Here is a 21,961-nt window from a genome sequence, read left to right on the forward strand (position 1 = left end):
TTCCTGTGGATTTTTGATCATACTTACTTCTATCTCAGTTCCTGCAAAACTTGAAGTTTCATTCAATTCTGTTTTACTATACACTGCCCGTAGAGTATGGCTGGTATTAATTTTTTGTACGCCTGGTATATGAGAAAACACAGCAACATTTAAAGTTTGGTTTTGTAAGTCCAAAGTTTTATCTTTAAATAAGTCAAAACCTGAAATAAAACTCAATTTGTTATTGTTTAAAAGAAAAGAAGGGCATTCAATATGTTAATTTCATAAATAAGCAGCTAGAAAAATAACAATCACTTCAAAAAGTCCTATAACTGCTTTCGAATCCTACGAGAAGCCTATGAACTAGGAGACCTGAACGCAAGATCTGCAAACTGGAACGACAGAGCTACGAACAGAAACGAAAGACTACTAGACACATACATAGAAAATAATGACGACGTTATGGCAATGGGCTCCACAGACACAACGCATTACCCAGGAAACGGACTTCCTACACACATAGACATTTTGGTAGCAAGAAACCTAGACTACAAACAGAAATACAAACATTAAACGAATGCACAACGGACCACAACCTCATCCTATTAGAACTAAGAACGTGGGAAGAAGAAAGTACAATCAAAAGAGTTAAAAAGAAAACAAAGTGGACAAACTTTAAAAGACTCGTGAGACTAGTTCCAGTGATAGACAACCCACGAGAAATAGAAGACAGAGTCCTAGAGTTGAAAAACCTCATCCAACAAGCACTCAGAAACAGCCCTACAGAAGAGGAAGTTGAAATGCACACGGGAAGATTTAAGGATATACCACAAGAAATAAAAGACTTAATAAGGGAAGAGAACAGAGCAAAGCAGTCAGCAAGAAGGACAAGGAACCAGGCAAACCAAAATAGAGCAAATAGGCTAAACACAGAGATCGAAACAGCACTACTACAATACCGTAGTGAAAGCTGGGAAAACCACATAAGAGACATGTAGGAGCAAGGACCGAATGTGCAAAATATTTGGAGGCTCCAGAGAATACTGAGAAACGACAGAAAGCAAATCCCCCCATTACATGGAGAAAACGGAATAGTCTACACTACAGAGGAAAAAGCAGAGGTAATGAGGAGTACTCTCGAAAGAGAGTGTACATTAAATTACCACCCAGACGAGGACATCGACTTCATAGAAGAAGTCGAAAGACAAAGAAGAAGACCCAAAAACCCGAACGAAATCATCCCTCCTACATCACCGGAGGAGTTAAACGAGCTAATTAAAAATAGCTCGCCGAAAAAAGCACCTGGTCCCGATCAAATAACGAACAGGGCTCTAAAATACTTACCAGCGAGAGCCATAGTATATCTAACAAATATAATCAACGCGATGCTAAGATTCAAGAAATTCCCAAACAGATGGAAAGAAGCCCATGCCATAATGTTACCAAAGCCCGGAAAAAACACCACATTCCCGCAAAACTACAGGCGAATAAGCTTACTACCTGCAATCAGCAAGATTGTAGAGAGAATAATACTCAGCAGACTCCAAGCTGAAACAGACAGATTAGATATAATACCTATCCGAACCTGACAAGTCCTATCCGAACTCGGGAACCCGGAGGCTGGAGTGCCACAGGGAGCGGTACTGTTACCTCTACTGTACACAATATACACAGCAGACAGAACACCAGGTACTCTACTAAGCTTCTATGCCGACGACACAGCGATAGCGGCCAAACACAGAAATGTAGACATAGCGGTAAACAACTTACAAACAGCGCTAGACGACGTAGAAGAATGGAGTTTAAAATGGAAAATCCGATTTTAATTCCATAAAGTACATTAGATAGGTTAAGTAGGTATATTTTTATCAGTAAAACAATTGGCAAACTTCTATATGTTTTAGTTTTTGTTGAGCAAAAGTTTTAAAAAATTCAATTAAAAAAAATATTTAAAGTAAATCGATTTTAATGAAATTTAGAGGACTGTTTTACTATGTTATAAAGATTTTCTAGACGAATTATGAAGGTCCTAAGAGTAATCTAAGTGGTTGAAAAACGTTGAATAAAAAAGGCTTGTTTACCTCTCTTTTTTGTATTTATTGCTATTTTGCAGCAACGGTAATAAATTAAAATATTTTTAACCAGCCTTATCTTATAGAAAATTTAATTGTCGCTATATAATTTTTTTACGACTTTGCTCCAAAATATATTCTTTTAAAGTTATAAGCAAGGAAAGTAGAAAATAAATCGATATTTTTAGTAATTTTAAAATATTTTAATCTTTTTATTAATGTTCCCGACCTATTTGAGAGGGAGGATAAGTCAATTGTTATTGCTAACTAGTAAGTTAACCTAACTATTTCTGCAAAAATCCGAATGCCACCTCTCACATTCAAATTTAGTCTACTTTTTTGGATATCCTTTACTGAGGATGTCAGTCAAGTTAGGCTACTCGTAGCAGAGTAACATCTCAACTCCTACTTAATCATGGTATATGTTTTTTGTTTGTCGGCATATTCACTGGAAGACTTAAATAACAACTACAACGAAGGAGAACGAAACGCCTTCACAGGTTCCCTGTATCTTTTGGCCTATCAGAGGTTGACAAGTTTTTGGATTGGTGATTGTCCAGTTTAATCAGGTCAAAATGATCGATCCAGGTGAGTAAGCTTATGACTTTGTGTGAGGTCAAAACTATTTTTAGAGATTAGACTCCATGGGCAGTGATGTTGACTTGGATCTTGGTCTAGGCCTGCAGCGCTAAAACTACACAAACAGACGTGGGCTGTTGGAACTGTCTTAGAAGTTCCGCAATGATGCGCTAGAGATTGAGCTGGTAAATATAAAAAATATGATAAACATAAACATAAAGTTTTAACAACGCTTTTAAATATAACTTTTCGAAGCACTACCCAACCTTTTATTATGACAAATTCTTATATTTTTATCTCATGTTTGTTCCTTCATTTTATTTTAATTATATAGTATAAGATTCAGTGAACGGTGATAAGTTTTCCCTCCTCCAAAATGTGTTCCAGTTATTCTAAAAACCGGTACCTCTGAACGGGCTTGTACTAATCCGACAAAAATTCTAAGTTCATGTTCTTACAACGGCGCCATCGAAGCGTTTATCCATTACATAGTTTAAACCAAATATTTATAAAATAACTAACCTCGAAACCAGGGCCGCCGCTAAGGTATTGGCCGCCCGTGTGCAAATTAATATTTGCCGCCCCCCTTCCAACACTTTAGACATACATACTATTATTTAAAGAAATGTGCAGAAGATGCATAACATAACAATAATAAATTGTAAATAGATAAATACTTACTTGAACATTTAGAATAGTGATTTAGACTGTGCGATAATAATAAGTTTCTGAAAATTTCCTATTTGAATCTTTGGGGAAGTTAATTTTTGTAATTTGCTGAGGAAAATTTTCAACAACAAATTGAACTTTACTTGGATTTATATTTGCAGGCCATTTTCCGGGATCATTTGAAACCAAGTATATGCTGGAGCTTCCTACACTGCAGTCCAGATTAACTGGAACATTAATTCTTCTGTCTTGGTTGGTGGTTTTAGGTTCAGGCGTTTCAGCATCAGCACTCGCACTATAGCTATTATTGTCATCAAATCCTCCGTCTCTATCCGCAGGAGTCTTCTATATTTTCGTGTATGTTTTTCATCAAAAATGATTCCAGTGCACCGCTAAGTTTTTTTTTCTCATCAGTTTTTGCCTCTTTTATTTTTCTATATTGAAAACCTGAAAGTCGTTTTCTTTTGGACATTTTAAAATTATCACTTAAGAACGAAACTGGGCGAATTTAACAAAATAAATCCAAAAACACTTCAAATAAGTTTTCCAAATAATGTTTGTCTAAATAATATGTAGTCGTAACGCGTATACGAATAAAATTGCTCTGATCTCGACGATACTTCGAAATACAGTACCTACTGTTCAAAAGAATACACTACTATATTTTACAAACAAAATCGTTTATCAAAAGCGTGTCCAAATTCATCGAATTCTCAACTAAGACTGAACATAAGACATAATAACCCATCTATAAACATAGACATATATAACCATAGGAACAATATTATAACAGAAACTTTACAACGACTTGCCTAAATTCTTGTAAAGTATCTACGTGTGAAATCCCAAATAACTGAAGTCCGAAAGCCGCCAGCCGCTTTAAATTAAAAAGTATTCCTGAAACTGCTTTATGACTGTACCTGCAAAAGGGAGGCAGTTCATACAATAAACAATATTTTCTGACATTTTTTTTAGATTAGGAGGAAAAAAAGAAGTATACGTGATAAATGAAATGCATTTTAGTATTATCCACGTACTGAATAATTATTGTTTGGAATATTAGAGTTCACAGAATTATCTGAATCATTATTATTTAATTATTTGAATTTTTTTTCGTTTTAAAAAAGTATTATCATCAGTGGACTGCTCTTGGCCGCCCCTATTGTTGGCCGCCCGTGTGCGATGCACACTTGGCACACATGGTAGCGGCGGCCCTGCTCGAAACATATGTTATACTGTAAATAATGAACCATTTTTCTTACCTTTACGAAATTTGGATTTAGCCCAAATATCAAGTCTTCTTGGAACCAGAATGTTACCAACGGGTGAGGGATACGGAACAGTTGTAATTTCAAACCAAGCAAAATTATGTTCTGGATTAGTAGTACTTCTTCCTTCGTGTTTTTTTATAAAAACTACATTTATTATTCTTTTCCAGAGATATAGAAGTTCTTTATCAAATAAGCGGCGATCGAAAAGCAGAACAAACTTGGCTAATGTTGATAGAGCGCGATACCTAAAAAACTTTTTTTCTTTTTTATCCATTATAATCACATTTGTAGTATGCTAAAGAAGGTCAAAAAGATATCTCAGAAATATACATATGATAAATGTGAGATAGAGAAGAATTGCTAAAATACCTGAAGAAAAAATAATAGCTCTGGTAAACTTTTTATTTTGTTGCTTTTTAACTTTCATCATTAAAAGAAGTGGTAATTGGTCATTATTTCAGTATTTCATGAAGGGTTCTTAGTAGTTAGAAGTATGTAGTGTTACGATAAATATATACTGGCCTAAATATATGATGACTAATAATTCTGTTTTGTTGTAGAAATTTGGCGAAGGATCTAGGTTCAAATTATGGTGAATCCTCCAAAACTAGATGCTTCTCGATTTTTCGATGCAAGACAATGCGATCTTTCGATGCTGTTCTAGTATATCAGGATTTCGTATATAAATACAACATTTTTATATGGAGGGCCAGTTAATACTCAAGACCCGCGCTCGCGAATTTGTACGTACGGATATAATAAATTATTGTCAGATAAGTTAATATAAATAAAGAAATAAATTAAATCCGTAAGTGTTATAAATATTGAACCTTTTAATAAATTCACAACAAATGGTGTCAGGTGTGGGGTCGAACATAAATTAGACTTATAATAATAATACAAGTGAATATAAAATAAATTGTGAAAATGGCTACGATTTATGAGCTGACAGTGACTAATTTAAGAAGACATCTTGAAGACAGAGAATTAGCTTCTACCGGAAAAAAGGCTGAGTTAGTCCAACGACTAAAGAACGCTTTGCTAGAAGAAGGACTAGATCCAGAGACTTATATATTTGAAGACAAACATGATGCTGTCCTCTCGTCGATTTCGAAAATTTCCGGCGACATCGCTTCGTTGGAAGACAAAGTTTCTAACGAGATTTCTTCGCTGGAAAGCAAAGTCTCTGCTAACATCTCTTCGGAAATCTCTAAAGTCACTTCTGAGATGTCTGCCCTGGACGATAGAATATCTTCATTAAAAAACCAAGTTGCTGCCGATATGTTAGCCTTCGAAGAAAAGATATGGAAAGAGATGGAAAAGAAGATGGAGGAAACAGGGACAGCAGAGAGAGGTAACAATCCGATTACAGTGGAGATAAAAGAAGACGAGACGAAATTTAAGTTGGAGACACGGCCGAAATTTGAAGGAAGTGGAGGTTCTATTCATGTTAAAGTCCCAACTTTCGACGGAAAATCATCATGGAACAACTACATGAAACAGTTCGAATCAGCCGCAAGAGCAAATGGATGGTCTGAAAAAGAAAAGGCTGTAAACCTGACTATCGCCCTTCGAGGAGATGCCTTAGATGTGCTTCAGACCATAGCCGTAGAGGAGACCGATGATTTCGAACAACTGAAGAAGAGGTTAAATATGCGATATGGCCACGAACATTTGGAGCATGTATATCAGTCACAGCTTAAAAATCGTAGACAGAAGAAAGATGAGGCTCTTCAAGAATATGAGGTAGATATTGCCAGATTAGTACGATATGCTTATCCAACAGCTCCCGAAGACATGATGGAAAAATTGGCCGTTCAAACGTTTATTGATGGTCTTCGTGATCATGAAATGCAGAGAACACTGCGATTAGCTCGTCACAAAACGCTGGTTGATGTCTTATCCGCCGCCCTCGAATACGAGTCAGCTACGCAGGCCTCTGGCGGGTACAGTAAAGTTAGGACTGTAAAAGAGGAAGGAGACGAAGATAAACTTGACCAGCTCTTTAATTTGATGAAAAGCATGACATGCAAGAAAAAGAAGACCATAAAATCAAGAAACTCACCATCAGGAAAACCAGAACGAGTCAACCTTAGGGAGGCAGCTTCGACCCGGAACTCTTCCAAAGACCCTCTCATACTAATAGCTTCTTTGAAATGTCGTGAAGATAGTGTATATGTAGATGGAGACATAAATGGTAAAAAGCATACGTTGTTGGTGGATACCGGAGCGACCAGAACCATTATACGCCCGACAGTTATAAACAGCCGAAAGAAACTGTTACCAACGAGGTTGCGACTTCGGACCGCTACAGGTGAAAATGCCAACATTCATGGAGAAATCCAGGTACAATTGGGAATTGGAGCAGAAAAGTTCGTCCATACTGTTATAGTTGCTGACATCGAAGAGGATGTTATATTAGGAATGGACGTAATGAATATGCATGGATTCCAATTGGATTTTAAGAATAAGGTAATCAAAGTTGGCAACGAGGAGGTATTTCTCCATCCACATAATGATAACACTGTGCAAGCAGCCATTACAGAAGATACAGTCGTGCCTGCGAGAAGCGAAACGATCATAGTAGCGCGGCTACAGGGATTTGTGGACGAAGGGAGACCTGTTATGATGGAGCCTTGGAACCACGACGATGAGGTTGGCCGTGGAATCATAATTGGAAAGGAATTGGTGACTTCGGCTAAGGAAATTCCTGTGAGACTTATCAATGTCAACGACTACCCAGTGACCATAAAGAAAGAGACAAAAGTAGGAACTTGTGTACCTGTGACATCCATAATCCGTCAGGCGACAACATCTGATAATTCCAACGATAAATTCGACCAAATGGTTGCAGTTGCAGGACAGTCTCTAAATCAGATGGAGAAAAGGAAATTAAGGGAATTTCTTCGGCAGTATCGTGATATTTTCGTACCGAAAGGAGGAAAGACGGGAAGAACTACGGTTGTTAAGCATAAAATTGATACTGGTAATGCTAAGCCAATTCGTCAAACAGCTCGACGATTACCACAGGCGAAAAGAGAGGAAGCTGAAACGATTGTTCAGGAAATGAAGAAAGACGGGGTGATAGAACCTTCTACGAGCCCATGGGTCTCTCCGGTGGTCCTGGTTAAGAAGAAAGACGGAACGACGAGGTTCTGTGTGGATTACCGTTTGCTGAACAACGTTACCAAGAAAGATAGTTATCCTCTGCCTCGGATCGATGACACATTGGACACATTGGCTGGAAGTAAATTGTTTTCTACTTTGGATTTGAAGTCTGGATACTGGCAGGTAGAAATGGACCCAGTAGATAAAGAAAAGACAGCCTTCACCACAGGATCTGGATTGTGGCAATTCAACGTTATGCCATTTGGACTCTGTAATGCTCCTGCGACATTTGAGAGGCTTATGGAAAATGTGTTGAGAGGGTTATCTTGGAAAACATGCCTGGTTTATTTAGATGACATAATCGTCTTGGGGGAGACATTCGAAGATCATTTGAGGAATTTAGAAAACGTTTTTAATCGACTTAAAGCTGCCCAATTGATGCTAAACCCCAAGAAGTGCCAGCTATTTCAAGGTAAAGTCAATTATCTGGGTCATATAGTCAGTAAAGAAGGAGTGGCCGTGGATAAGGGAAAAATCGATTCCATTAAGGAATGGCCAAAACCAACTGACAAACATCAAGTGAGAAGTTTTCTTGGACTATGTACTTACTACCGGAGGTTTATTAAGAAGTTTGCAGATATCGCTAAGCCATTAACGCGACTTACAGAGGAATCAAGAGAATACCGCTGGGATATAGACTGCCAAAATGCCTTTGAAACGTTGAAAAAGCATTTAATAACAGCACCAATTTTGGGGTATCCACTGCCAGAAGGAGAGTTCATCTTAGATACGGATGCAAGTAATGTGGGAATTGGAGGAGTGCTGTCTCAGATTCAAGGAGGACAGGAACGAGTCCTCGGATATTTTAGTAAAGTTCTTTCAAAACCTGAGCGGAATTATTGCGTCACGAGAAGAGAACTTCTGGCAGTAGTGAAATCAGTAGAGCACTTCTATCAATACCTCTATGGAAGGAAGTTTTTAATCCGAACCGACCATGCCGCCCTTAAGTGGTTGATGCAGTTTAAGAATCCAGAGGGTCAGATAGCCAGGTGGATCGAACGACTCCAAGAATACGATTTTAAGATTGAGCACCGAGCCGGAGTTAGCCACAGAAACGCTGATTCTCTTTCCAGACGGCCATGCCCAGCAGAGTGTCCCCACTGCAACAAAACGGAATCCAAGGAAGCAGCAGTGCTAAGAACGACGATTGTCAACGACGACTGGACGCCTACTAAGATAAGGGAAGAACAAGAGAGAGATCCAGTTATACAGAAAATCCGAAAATGGAAAGAGGAAAACCGTCGACCACCTTGGCAGGAAATATCAAACCTATGCTCAGTAGTTAAGACGTATTGGGCCCAGTGGGACTCATTTATCATCGAAGATGGCTTGCTTAAACGAGTCCTGGAAAATGATGACGGTTCAGAGAAGAGAAGACAGTTGGTGATCCCAAAGAGCAGAATAGCCGAAGTACTTCGTCAGTTACACGACAGTCCATCGGGAGGGCATTTTGGTGTAAGGAAAACCCTTCAGCGAATTCGGGAACGGTTTTATTGGATGAACAGTTCCGACGACGTAAAAGACTGGTGTAAGAAATGTACTATTTGTGCTACGAGTAACGGGCCTCACCGGAAAAGGAGAGCTCCTATGAGACAATATAATGTTGGAAGCCCGTTTGAAAGAATAGCTTTGGACATTGCAGGGCCATTTCCAGAAAGTGAAAATGGGGGCAAGTACATGTTGGTAGTAATGGATTACTTCACTAAGTGGGTCGAGATTTACGCACTTCCAGACCAGAAGGCCGCCACCGTTGCAGATAAGTTGATCCAAGAATATATCAGCCGATTTGGAGTGCCTTTGGAGATCCATAGTGACCAAGGCAGGAACTTCGAAAGCGATCTATTCCAAGGAATATGTGATAGACTAGGCATGAAGAAAACAAGAACTACCGCGTATCATCCCCAATCGGATGGTATGGTAGAACGAATGAATAGGACAGTTGGCAAGTATTTGACAAAGATGGTGTCCGATCATCAGCGAGACTGGGACCAATACCTTCCGTTCTTCACAATGGCCTACAGATCTGCTGTTAACGAATCAACAGGCCAGACACCAGCCAAAGTCCTATTCGGACGCGAAATGCGACTACCTTGTGATCTCGAGTTTGGATGTAAACCTGGAGAAGATGTAGCAGGTGAAGATTATGTGATCGAATTACGAAGAAGAATGGACGATGTACATGAGTTGGTCCGTTCCCACCTTCAGATCGCTAGCGACAGAATGAAGAAACGGTACGATACACAAGCCGAAAAGGGTTGCTTTAAGAAGAATGACAAAGTATGGCTGTATAATCCCAAGAAGCGAAAAGGTTGTTCTCCCAAATTGCAGCAGTTTTGGGAAGGTCCATACCTCATTATGGAGAAGATCAACGATGTCATCTACCGAATAAGCAAGATTCCGAAGGGAAAGCCGATGATAGTACACCATAACCGGCTGGCGTCTTTCGAAGGTGACCACGACGTAGATGAAGAAGTGGAAGTAAACCAAGTCCACGATGTGTCTGACCTCACGTTTGAGGAATTCATGGGTGCCTATGGAGGTACCGGTAAAGCGAGACATGGTGTTACCACTGAAGAAAAGCAAGATCTACTCGCGCTCCCCGATGACTACTCGCTGGCCCTCACCATCCCGGCCAGTATCAAAGACGCACCAGGGTTGGCATCCGTCTTTCGAAGGAAGTTTGGTCGAGTTGCAGAACTGCAATGCCAGGTGCCAGCTCCCGGTAAAACCTTGAAACTCCAAGATGCATCACGTTACCTTTTCTACCTGATAACAAAAGACACTGCCCGTGACTAACCTACCTACCGAGATGTATGGGAAGCCTTACTTCAATTGAGAGAGCACGTACTAGAGTCCGACGTGCAAAAGTTAGCCATGCCAAAGTTGGAGTGCCGCCAATTAGATTGGAGGGTTATCCGAAATATGGTGGAGGAGATCTTCAAAGACACCGAAGTCCAGGTGTTAGTCTGTTGCAATCCGCTAAGTACCTTGTGCGGAGAGAAAACCGTCCCTTGTCATTTTTATACAACTGGAAGTTGTAAAAGAGGGTCCAGTTGCCGATACCAGCATACAGTTCCGGTTCCAGTCCCGACAAGGTTCCAGGAGGAACCATCTTTTAAGAGGGGGGCAATGTTACGATAAATATATACTGGCCTAAATATATGATGACTAATAATTCTGTTTTGTTGTAGAAATTTGGCGAAGGATCTAGGTTCAAATTATGGTGAATCCTCCAAAACTAGATGCTTCTCGATTTTTCGATGCAAGACAATGCGATCTTTCGATGCTGTTCTAGTATATCAGGATTTCGTATATAAATACAACATTTTTATATGGAGGGCCAGTTAATACTCAAGACCCGCGCTCGCGAATTTGTACGTACGGATATAATAAATTATTGTCAGATAAGTTAATATAAATAAAGAAATAAATTAAATCCGTAAGTGTTATAAATATTGAACCTTTTAATAAATTCACAACAGTAGTATAAGAATTAAAATTACAAAACTAATATAGCTTATAACTTAATGTAACTTCAAACAGTGTTCTCTTGAGAAATATTCTGAAGGGGCCTTATAACTGGCTCCCTACATTCGAGGGTTGGAAATCTTTTGATTCCAAGCCTTACTTCAAAGGACTTTTGATTGGATGTATCTCCATAGGTTTGGTTCTTCAGTGACCGTTGAAGGATAAGGATTGTTAATATGAGCAAATATAGCTCCAGAGAAGTAAAATAACTTTTAGTTTATCGACTTATAATTAACTATTTTTAGAGTAGAGAAGCCTCAACACGGCCGTAGCTGACTATACAATATCAAATAATTCTTTCTTTATAACACGCGAAAGAGAAAACCGTTATGAGAAAAAAAAATGCCCGATTTAGACGTAGAGAAATATTTTATACGTGAATTGAGAGTGTTTTAAAATGCACATGCCTCAAGGGCAATGTTTGAGAACGAACTAATAAAATACTACTTGATGCGTAAAAGTGAAGATTACCCCTCTTGTATTTAGGTGTGAAAACTATTTAAGAGGCTGTGGCGCCAATGAGTCGGGTATCCCGAGCAAACTTGATATTAGTAAATATTTCACTTATTCTACACTAAGAAAAGTGTAAAGAACTATATTTTTATTTTATATTTTAAAATGATATGTTCATTTCTGGAACATATTCGTAATGTAAAATGTACCTATATCGCTTTACTGTTGTTTAATTTTTTACCTGTTTTTTATTAATTAATTAAATTAAATTAATTAAACCATGTTTTTACTAACTTCTATTTTTTCCTTACACTTAATTTCGATTATTACCTCTGTAAAATACAATAAACCTGGATAAAAAATGCTACACCAGTATTATTATTGTTTATTGTATGTTAAATCGAAACAAAATGAACATAAAATAAAAATGGTTTCCCCCATTTTCCCTTTTATGCCCTGGTAAATTCGCAGAAAAAATACCGATGCCGCATCCCTTTAACTTTGCCGAAATTGCATCGCATCGAGTTAGAATCTAGATTCTAACTCGATGATGACGTGGCATAACATAACCTTCAATTTGACCCTAGAACTGCGAGCAGCGTGTTGACCGTGACGTCATGAATAACACGAAGTCAGTTTCGCGGGTAACCAAAAAAAACTTTTAATTATTGCTATCTCTGTCACGAATCTTGCTAATAGAATGAAGACTGTGTCAATGGTACAAACAATGAACAATATGTGTAAAAAAAAGAGTAGATAATAATGGATCGACACATTTCGCACTACACTCTAATTTCTTAAACTATGCAAAATGCGACTTGGGTACCTATAAATATTTTAGATAATAAAATTATTTTTAACGTTGTTTTAGAAAAGGTCGAACAGCTCACATTTTGTTCAAAAAAGTATTTCTTTTAAGTCAACATTTGGATGTACAAGATGATTCATTTATTTGCTGCAATAGATAGGGGTATTCTATAATAATTTTTAAGTTGGTTTACGTACAATACTTGTGGTTATTTATATTTCGCACATATTACCTATCACAAAATCTAAGGAGTCTTCTCATTTGTAGACCATTGGAAATTAAAAATATGTATAACTGACATCCGCCCTGTTTAGCTATCAACAAGCTTTCTTGGACTTCAGGCTCAGGAGCGTATAAGTCATCATATTCGTTTACTTTAATCTAAAAGCAAATATGCATATATATATATATATATATATATATATATATATATATATATATATATATATTTATATATATATCTTATATACTAAAACGCTAAGCCCTTTTCTTGTCCACCACTTTACTCAAAAACCATATTAGATAATTAAAATATTTTTTCGGAATATTATTAGTATTACGTATGAGATTGTCGAGATATACTTTTGGTACAAAAATTCACTTCCGGTTTTGAGATGACCGGAAGTTAAAATTTACTTTAAGTTTTAGACCCCACAATGTATATATGGATCGAAAGGTCTCGTCGAGACGAATCTAAATATGTACTTCCGGTTGAGATCCGACACCGGAAGTGACCCGAAACGCGCATAAAACGTCAAGATAGGGCAAATCTGACTCCGGATTCGTGATCAGCATGCAAAATTAACTGCTAAATGATATCCATGTCGACATTTGATGAACTAAAAATTGCATTCCGGTTTTGAGGTCGACTTCTGGTTTCGTTTTTATTAGTCAAATCAATAGAGAATTCAACGTAGAGTTCAAAAATGTAAGTTCACGAAATTATCATTTATAGTTTTTGAGTTATTGATAAAAATATTTTTACTTCCGGTCATTGTATATATTGTATATTTTTCTCGCTAAATAAAAATTTCATTTAAAAAACTTAAAAAACTCGATGTCGAGTTGGTCCGCTAGTATATATATATATATATATATATATATATATATATATATATATATATATATATATATATATATATATATATATATATATATATATATATATATATTTATATTTATTTATATTTATTCTCTTTCAGCCCTGAAGAAGCCAAATTAATTCTCTTTGGCGAAAACGTTCGGCGAAACAATTGATACACATTAGAGTCTTTCTTGCAGATTTCCCCAATATTTAAGAGCTTACTATATATATATATATATATATATATATATATATATATACATATATATATTATATATATATATATATATATATATATATATATATATATATATATATATAAAGAATAATACAGAAGTACTTGTGGAAGTTATCGGTCAGTTGAAATTGGATGCTACTTCATCCCTTAAAAAATTAAAAAACGTTTCGTATACGCGTCCATACACATCATTAATGTATTATCTCTAATTAAAACTGGAAGACACAGACATAAAGAATATTAAGTAATAAACTTAAAGAATATGTAGCTCGAATGGTTGGTGTTAACATCAGCGTAAAATTACTCAAAACAACAAACAGAAAAAACCAAAAAAGATCTTTCTTTTCTTAGGAAAAAAAGAATCCCGTGAAAAAATCAGAACTTACTTAAACTGATGTGCATTTACTTGTATAATTAAAAACCACCAAAGTAACGATATGCGTGTTGTACGTAGGTTGGATACTAAGTTGGCGACAACTCAAAAAGTAAGTATTTTATCGAAAAATTATCTTAGCAAAAATATAGCTTATAAAATAGTGTACGTATTTTATAGCACATTTGTAGCTAATGAAAAGTAGGTTCTTATTCACCAAATTCCAAATCGAATATTTCAACGTGAAAGAATAAAAAAAAAAACAAGCACTTTACTTTCCCCGACAGCGAGTTTTCCCCGAAAAGTTTTTTGATATTTCTCGTTGAAATATTCGATTTGAAATTTGAATTACTTTTCATTAGCTACAACTCTTCTTTTACTGAGTCTACAGACTTCATATAGGTATAAGTACATCATTTTTTTTAACTTTTTTATAAGCTATATTTTTGCTAAGAATATGTTTTTCGATAAAATACTTAATTTGTGAAAACCCTATCTATTAACGTGGCTTTTTTATTGAAAAATGATCATATTCACTCGCAAATAACTCGATAAGTATTGACTTATCGAGCAAAAACTGTATAAAATAAAAGTTGCTTAGAATTAGTCAGTTTATTCAATTCTGGACTTATTTTGAACGCATGTTTTTTCACATTCGAGAAGGGGTGAAATTCAACCCCATGGCAAAAGCACACATCGGTACAATATCACTTTTTTTCTTTGCCGTTAGCTATGTATATGCCAAATTTCATGTCAATCCAAGTGGTTCTTTAATATTTAGAGCAAAAACCGTGAATAAATGGGCTAAAAAGGAAATAAAACTTTTCGAAACACCAATAAATTAAAATATTGGTTTCTCTTACCTTTATTAAAGTGATTACCGCAAGCTATTTTTACTTTTGATTGACAAATACTTTGTTTTTGGATACTAAAAGTTCACTACACACTATAAAACTTAATACTAAACACTTAAACAAAACTCTAAAAATAACACGACCAGTAAATAACTTAACAATAACTATAACATATAACACACAATATATTAACTTAAAAACCAACACGCTACAATTTGAATTTAAACAAACCGGCAAGTTTGGATCTGTAAAATGAGAATCCGTCTGGCTTAAGGCAATAAATGATATTTATTAGCCTCTTGATGAATGAGAGGGCGAATATCAACACGTTGTGCGTTTGTTTACAGGTGGGAATTTACTTAACGAATGTACTTTAGATATATTCAATGAGGTGGCTTTTGGCCTATTCTACTTGATTTTTTCAGATATATTGTGGTACTCTAACCCTAGATTACATCCAAGTTGAGCTTGACAATAGTGGTCCTCCAGGCCTTCGTTTTAGTCTATACTGATTTGTAAATGATTTATGTAGAAGAGAATTTTATTTAAAATTCAGTAATATACACTAACCATTGGACGTAGAGGAATAATAATAATAGAGGTTTTTTGATTGAAACTGATTCATCCCTACCGTTTCTTGACGTTCTCATAAAGAAAAACCAATCGCAAGGATTTCATCACTCTATTTAACTGAAAATGCACACATACCAACTGCTATTTGCATGCCAACCTTCTCAAATTAATTAAGTCATTAATATCCTTTTCTTCAGATCAATACGCCTTTGTAATAATGCAAGTAGATCCGCTGAGCTTTCTTCTTTAAAACAAACCCTTACAAGAGCGGCCCTGGACGCAGACGTATATCTTGGCTGACTAATCTTAGTGTGCGTTCACACAGACTGCTATGGCGCGATCAGCGATGCTATGCTTTGCTATGCTATGCGTTACATAGCAAGCTATTATCTGTGGGTGTTTCAATACAATGATATGCTTGTGAGCTAGTCGCCACCGTAGTCTTTTCTGTGTCGAACGTGACGATGGAAAGAAAACTGAAATAAATATTGGCGGCAAATTCATTGTTAAAGTACAATATTTATTATACAAATAAGTGTTTAAATATAAAACGTAAATGGGTTCATAGAATTAATAGAGAGAAGGCGACATTTGAAGAGTTTCATCATTTACTTGCCAAACTAATTATGCATCCTGATAAATTTTGATAATATTTTCGGATGTCTTTTGAAACGTTCGACTACATTCGGAGAGGTATAACTTCTTGCGTAGAGAAAATGCACACAAACTGGAGGAAACCAATAGGCGTTAAAGAACGGCTTATAATAACTTTAAGGTAAGTTTAAATATTAAAATAGTAGGTATATCCAATATTTTCATAAATCTACCAAAAAATACAGGGAGTCCCGTTTGCACACGCTCACACTTCAGAGTTAAAAACTTACATAGAACTAATTAGATTTCCTTGGGAAATATAAATAGTGGGGTTTTTATCCAATATAGTCTCTCAATGGTGCAACACTATTATAATCCATATAAAAAATACACAAGATTAATAGAGAACCGTTTTATTAATATACGTACAAAAATACACGTCTTTATAGTTGTAGATCAGATAGGGTGGAATCTGACGTACGTGAACCAAAAGAAATCCCTGCAACTGTACTCATATGGGATTGTTCGTGTTGTTGTTGTTGGTTGTGAACAGTACAATTATACAGAAGCTCTTGCATCTTCCAACGGAACCACATTTTAGTGCCCTTACGCATTCTTTTTAAAGGTGGGTAGAAACTCATTAAAAAATTATAATCTTCATCATTATTATGTTTTGAGTTAGTTGCAGAGTCTAGTAACTCTAATTTTTTTTCTTCCAAAGGTATGAATCGCTCGATATCCAAATCATCTGGGATGACGTATTAGGTTGGAGTTCTTCCTTACCTAATGAAGTATTGTCGTTAGAAGTTTCCGTATTACCCAGAATATTCTTCAGTTAGAATCCCATTATCTTGTGATAACAGGTCATACTCACCATTAAGTGAATCGCTGTGAATATTCTCAGACATCATATCATTTACTTCAGTTGATGGTAGATTACCAGACATGTTGCGACATGCCATTAAATCTTTTAAGAAAATTAAACTTTTATAATATGCCCAAGTGTGTATTCATAGGAATTTTTTATTAATAGCATCAGCAATATTAATGGCATCAGAACATTTTCATATATTATTCAGAGTTCTGTTTAAACACAGTTTTGATAACCCATACTAAACTAATCTTTTTGGTGAAGTTTTTATTTTCGGGCACAATGTTTTTCCAATTACAAGCACCTCAAATAAGCAAGAGCATATGTAGTAACCAAATTATTAATAAACATTAATTAATATTTACTTGTCACTTCTAACTTTCACTGCAACCTCAACCCATAATTTATTTATTATTGTTTATTAATTTTTCCTAGTCCATATCGCTCGCTAGACGTGCGACTGCTGGTGATCATGGTACAATGAATACACAAGGTATGATATTGCGCATGACATTTGACAGCTGGCCCAGGAGTGTGACGTAGTTAAGATCGCCTGAACAAACTCGAACCCATTATTACAGCTTAACGTACACATTATTTTGAAATTATGGTTAAAAAGTGATCTAATTTTTTTTTAAATGTTTTGTTTTGGTTATAATTGAATAAAAAATATATTTTCAGTAGCGTAAAACCTTTACTTCTCCTAGAGATTCAGGTAAAATATTTATTTTTGTTTTCATACATATACTAATAATATAAGTACTCTTTTTGTATGCAAATCCCTTGAAATTTAAAAATTTTCTGCAGAGGAAATACTGTGAATAGGTAAATAGTAGTAGATTTGCTTATTCTGATTCACTGTCACTTACTTCTAAGCAGTTTTACTGAAATAAAAACAAAATAGAGTACAATAGAGAAAAATCTGTTTTACAATTCAATATGGTATTTTAGATGAGTTATAATGAAATTTAGTAAAATAAAAAATATATACATTACTATAACCTACCGATTACTAATGATAATATGAAAATAAGACACAAATTAGTTCAAATGCAAAACACAATAAATATCGACTTCAGACGACTTTACGTGACTTTACACCGGCAAGACAGAAAGCTTGTATAAAAACAAAAGTTCAACAATAATATCGGTTATCAATGGTGACTATTGCAAATTGCAAGTTATGAGATAATAAATATATTTTAAAGTAACTCAATACTGACTGAGTCATGTATTTTATAATAGAAAAATAATTTAGATTTATGCTTATATATGTGTCTTTATACAAATGGTGTTTAGTTACTATTTACTTATACTGTATAGTATTTTTTTGTAAAACTGAAACTTTTTATTTGCCATTGTATATCTGGTTTTGTACCTTTTTCAAAGTACGCTGTGCAATTGCTTGTTGCAATAGTGACAATGAAGATAAAATCTTTAGGTTTCATACATTTCCCAAAGATAGTGTGACCAGAAAACTGTGGATTATATCTTGTTGTAGAAAGGATAATTTTAATTGTAATACTGCAAGAATTTGTTATACACATTTTAAAACTGAAGGTTACCAAAGAAATCTACAACAGGAACTTTTAAATTACGTTTCTAAAAAGGGTCTAAAACTCAAACCTGAGGCAGTAGGTACCTAGTCTTTATTTGCCTAAATCAACATCGGCTACCCTTTTAACCAACCAAAAGAAACGCGTACAAGGAGGCGAACACAGAGAGTCCAAAAAGTATGTTGAGCAGCTTCTTACTACTTCTAGGTCAACGACGTAAGTCTAAATCTTTATTTTTATTAATTATTAGTCATGAAACCTTAAATGGTTTTTTCATATCGATTTGTTAAGTAAGAAACTAGCCTCAGCCTGCTATGCAATTTGCAATAAGAACTGTTTCGGAGGAAATCAATTTAGCATCTTCCAAAATAACATATTTTTCTTTGTTAAATCATGTTATCATTATTAAAATATACAATGTTATCACTATCATAAACAATACCAAGATAATTTTAGGTGTGAATATTACAAAAATGTCATTTTAAATTTTGTGCAATATTGTGTGCCCTCACTACACTCATATTCGATGGCCAGCTAGCTCATTCGATATAAATAAAGTTGACTTTGTCATTATTTATTTTGATTTTGTGTTTAGTTCAGTAGGTATATATACGTACAAATTTTTTGTACCTCCATTACCACTTTTCTGTATCTTTTTAAACATCTGAAATATCGAACTCTGGAGTATAAGTTAATTAACCTGTACCTACGTGTAAAAAAAGATAATTAAAACTTGTCTTATAAAGGATATCTATGTTTTATAAAGGATAAATATTATAATAACATAATTTTATTATCTCTTTATAATTACTATAATTAAATTAGACAAATTATATAAAAAAACTTAAAATTAAAAGTCTCTCCTATACAACTACATTCAAATATTGCGGGAATAAGCGTTCTTGACTACGTCATGCGCGAAAGCGAACCGATTTTGAAACATTATGTATCATACCTTGTGTATTCATTGTACCATGGCTGGTGATGGAATCAAACATTCTTGAAAACCAAACCGAAGCGCATACTAGCCGCTATTAGCATCGCATCGCATCACACTAAATCGCGCGCTATTTGAACAAGGCACTTAAGATACAAGTGTTTGATATCATCGCATAGCGAAGCATCGCATCGCTGATCGCGCCATAGCAGTCTGTGTGAACGTACACTTAGGAAATGGACTGGTCTAACGTCAACTGATTTATTTCGAGCTGCTGTGAATAGAATAAGATGGGCAGTGTGGTTACCAACATCGCTAGAAGATAGGCACCTTTAGAAGAAGAAGTATTTTATAAAGATACCAAATCCATTTGTTATTATAAATATTTATTTTTGTTTGCACTTCTTAAATCTTAATTATAATTATATAATTAGATTATTAAAAACTTTATTATGCATATAATTAGAGTACTTACTATTATAAAGGATATAGCATTGCCAAATCTCTTAAACCATGTCATATCAAACAAATCTGAATACATATCGTCTGTAAAAATCATCACACACTTATATGGTTGTAAAGTTTTAATCATTATTTCTTGTAATAATAATCCAAACGTGTCATCGTCAACCATTTCTTTAATATCGCTTGAAATGCTAAAAAATATATAACTTGAGAAAATGGAGCCGTTTAAATTATAGGTTTATTTGGAAGATATGATAGATGTTAGATAAATGAAAAAATACGCTTCTAATAATGATTTATAGAGAAAAACAAGGACAATAATAGGCAAAGTTTAGAAATATATAATTTTTTTCCTTTACCATCTTAATTTTATACAAGAAATAATGTAAACTAAATTTCAATTAGTAATTTTTAAAGGGTTTTTACCCCCATATTTAGTGGCTACATTCATGTATTAACCTGACACTGATGATGGAATATTTATTCCGAAAACGTTTTGTCTATTTAACATAGCCCGACTGGGTTTTTATATACCTTTTTATAAAGGATTTTATTAAAAAAAAAAAAATAAAAAAAAAGTATTCTAAAGTGATACTGCGTAGGAGTTATAGTTACCTTAGTTCTATCTTTTATTACAATGAGTTCCAGTGAAAAAAGTGATTCAGGCTTGTTAAGCATATCTAGCAGTTCTAAAAAGAGGAAAGTGACAGGTAGAGTTCGTGATGTCGATAAAATATTAAGAAATCGTACTAATGAGGTTGGGGGTGATTGTCATTGCAAACGTCTGAAATGTTTTGAAAATGTTAACGATTCAGATGATTCTCGGTTGATCAAAACTTTTAACGGGTTGAAAAACAGAAATGAACAAAACTCATTTTTGACAGGGCTAATTTCTGTGCATGGAATTAAACGAAGACGACTTAGGAAACCTGAAGAAAATGCTAAACTTCATGACTTTTCATATGAATATAAGGTAAGAGTGAAGTCAAGTTGCAAGAAATAAAAGTTTGCTTTAAAGCTTTTATGTCGTTTTTTGGTGTCACTAACCGACGCTTGATAACAGTTAAGAAAGCTCTTGTGCAGACAGGTAAAGCTCCTATTGATGGTAGAGGTATGCATAACAACCGTCCTCGTAAATTACCAGATGGCACAAAAAAAGCCTTGATATATTTTTTTCTCTCTTAAGGGTAGAAAAGCGCACTATAGTCTTAAGGACTTAAAAAGAGTGTACCTACCTGAACATCTAAATATAAAAAAGCTGATGGTTTTATTCTTGAAAAAGTATAGCGATAAGCATTTTGAAATCTCTTACGAAGTATTCCGCAAAATGTTTGTTACAAAATTTAACATTGCCTTTGGCTACCCACGCACCGACACGTGAGCGTTATGTGATGAGTATAAAGTAAAAGAAAATAGTTTAGAAAAATCGCTAGAAAACGCATCTGCTGAAAAGAAGGTTTCATTCGAACATAAGCTGAGGAAATTACGTACTGAGATAACTTTGCACAAAACGAAAGCTGACAGTTTTTATAGTCGTAAAAGAGAAGCTAAAAGAATTAGTAGAAAAACTGCTAAAACTGTAGCTATTGCCATGGACTTTGGCAGGAACCTACAAATTCCAGATATATCAACAAGTGAGGTATACTTCAGACGCCAATTATCTTTTTATTTATTTAATCTCCACGTATTAGCAACATCTGAATCAGTATTTTACACATACACACAAACATAGGGTAAAAAAAGGAGCAGACGATGTTGTCTCAATGATAAATCACTACATTGAAAACTACTTAGATGAATCAGTTGAGGAGCTAAAAGTTTTTTGCGACTCATGTAGTGACCAAAACAAAAACTTTACTGTATTCAGATATTTTCACTACATGACTGCT

The 21,961-nt window shown here is 35.0% G+C and overlaps 1 protein-coding gene across 1 annotated transcript in view; it reads right to left on the reverse strand.

Annotated features, from left to right (window-relative positions):
- Positions 1-20,211, reverse strand: part of LOC140437391 (glutamate receptor ionotropic, kainate glr-3-like) — a 40,095-nt gene extending 19,884 nt beyond the window's left edge. Inside the window, exons 1-4 of the mRNA XM_072526896.1 lie at positions 20,083-20,211; positions 12,760-12,908; positions 4,562-4,815; positions 28-200 (exon numbers count right to left, since the gene is read on the reverse strand). Of these exons, the coding sequence (XP_072382997.1) occupies positions 28-200; positions 4,562-4,815; positions 12,760-12,908; positions 20,083-20,199 (693 nt within the window). The 5' untranslated portion in view covers positions 20,200-20,211. The remainder of the gene's footprint in view (positions 1-27; positions 201-4,561; positions 4,816-12,759; positions 12,909-20,082) is intronic.
- Between the last annotated feature and the right edge of the window lie 1,750 nt (positions 20,212-21,961).

Source organism: Diabrotica undecimpunctata, chromosome 3, assembly GCF_040954645.1.
Source record: "Diabrotica undecimpunctata isolate CICGRU chromosome 3, icDiaUnde3, whole genome shotgun sequence".
NCBI classification, from domain to species: domain Eukaryota; kingdom Metazoa; phylum Arthropoda; class Insecta; order Coleoptera; family Chrysomelidae; genus Diabrotica; species Diabrotica undecimpunctata.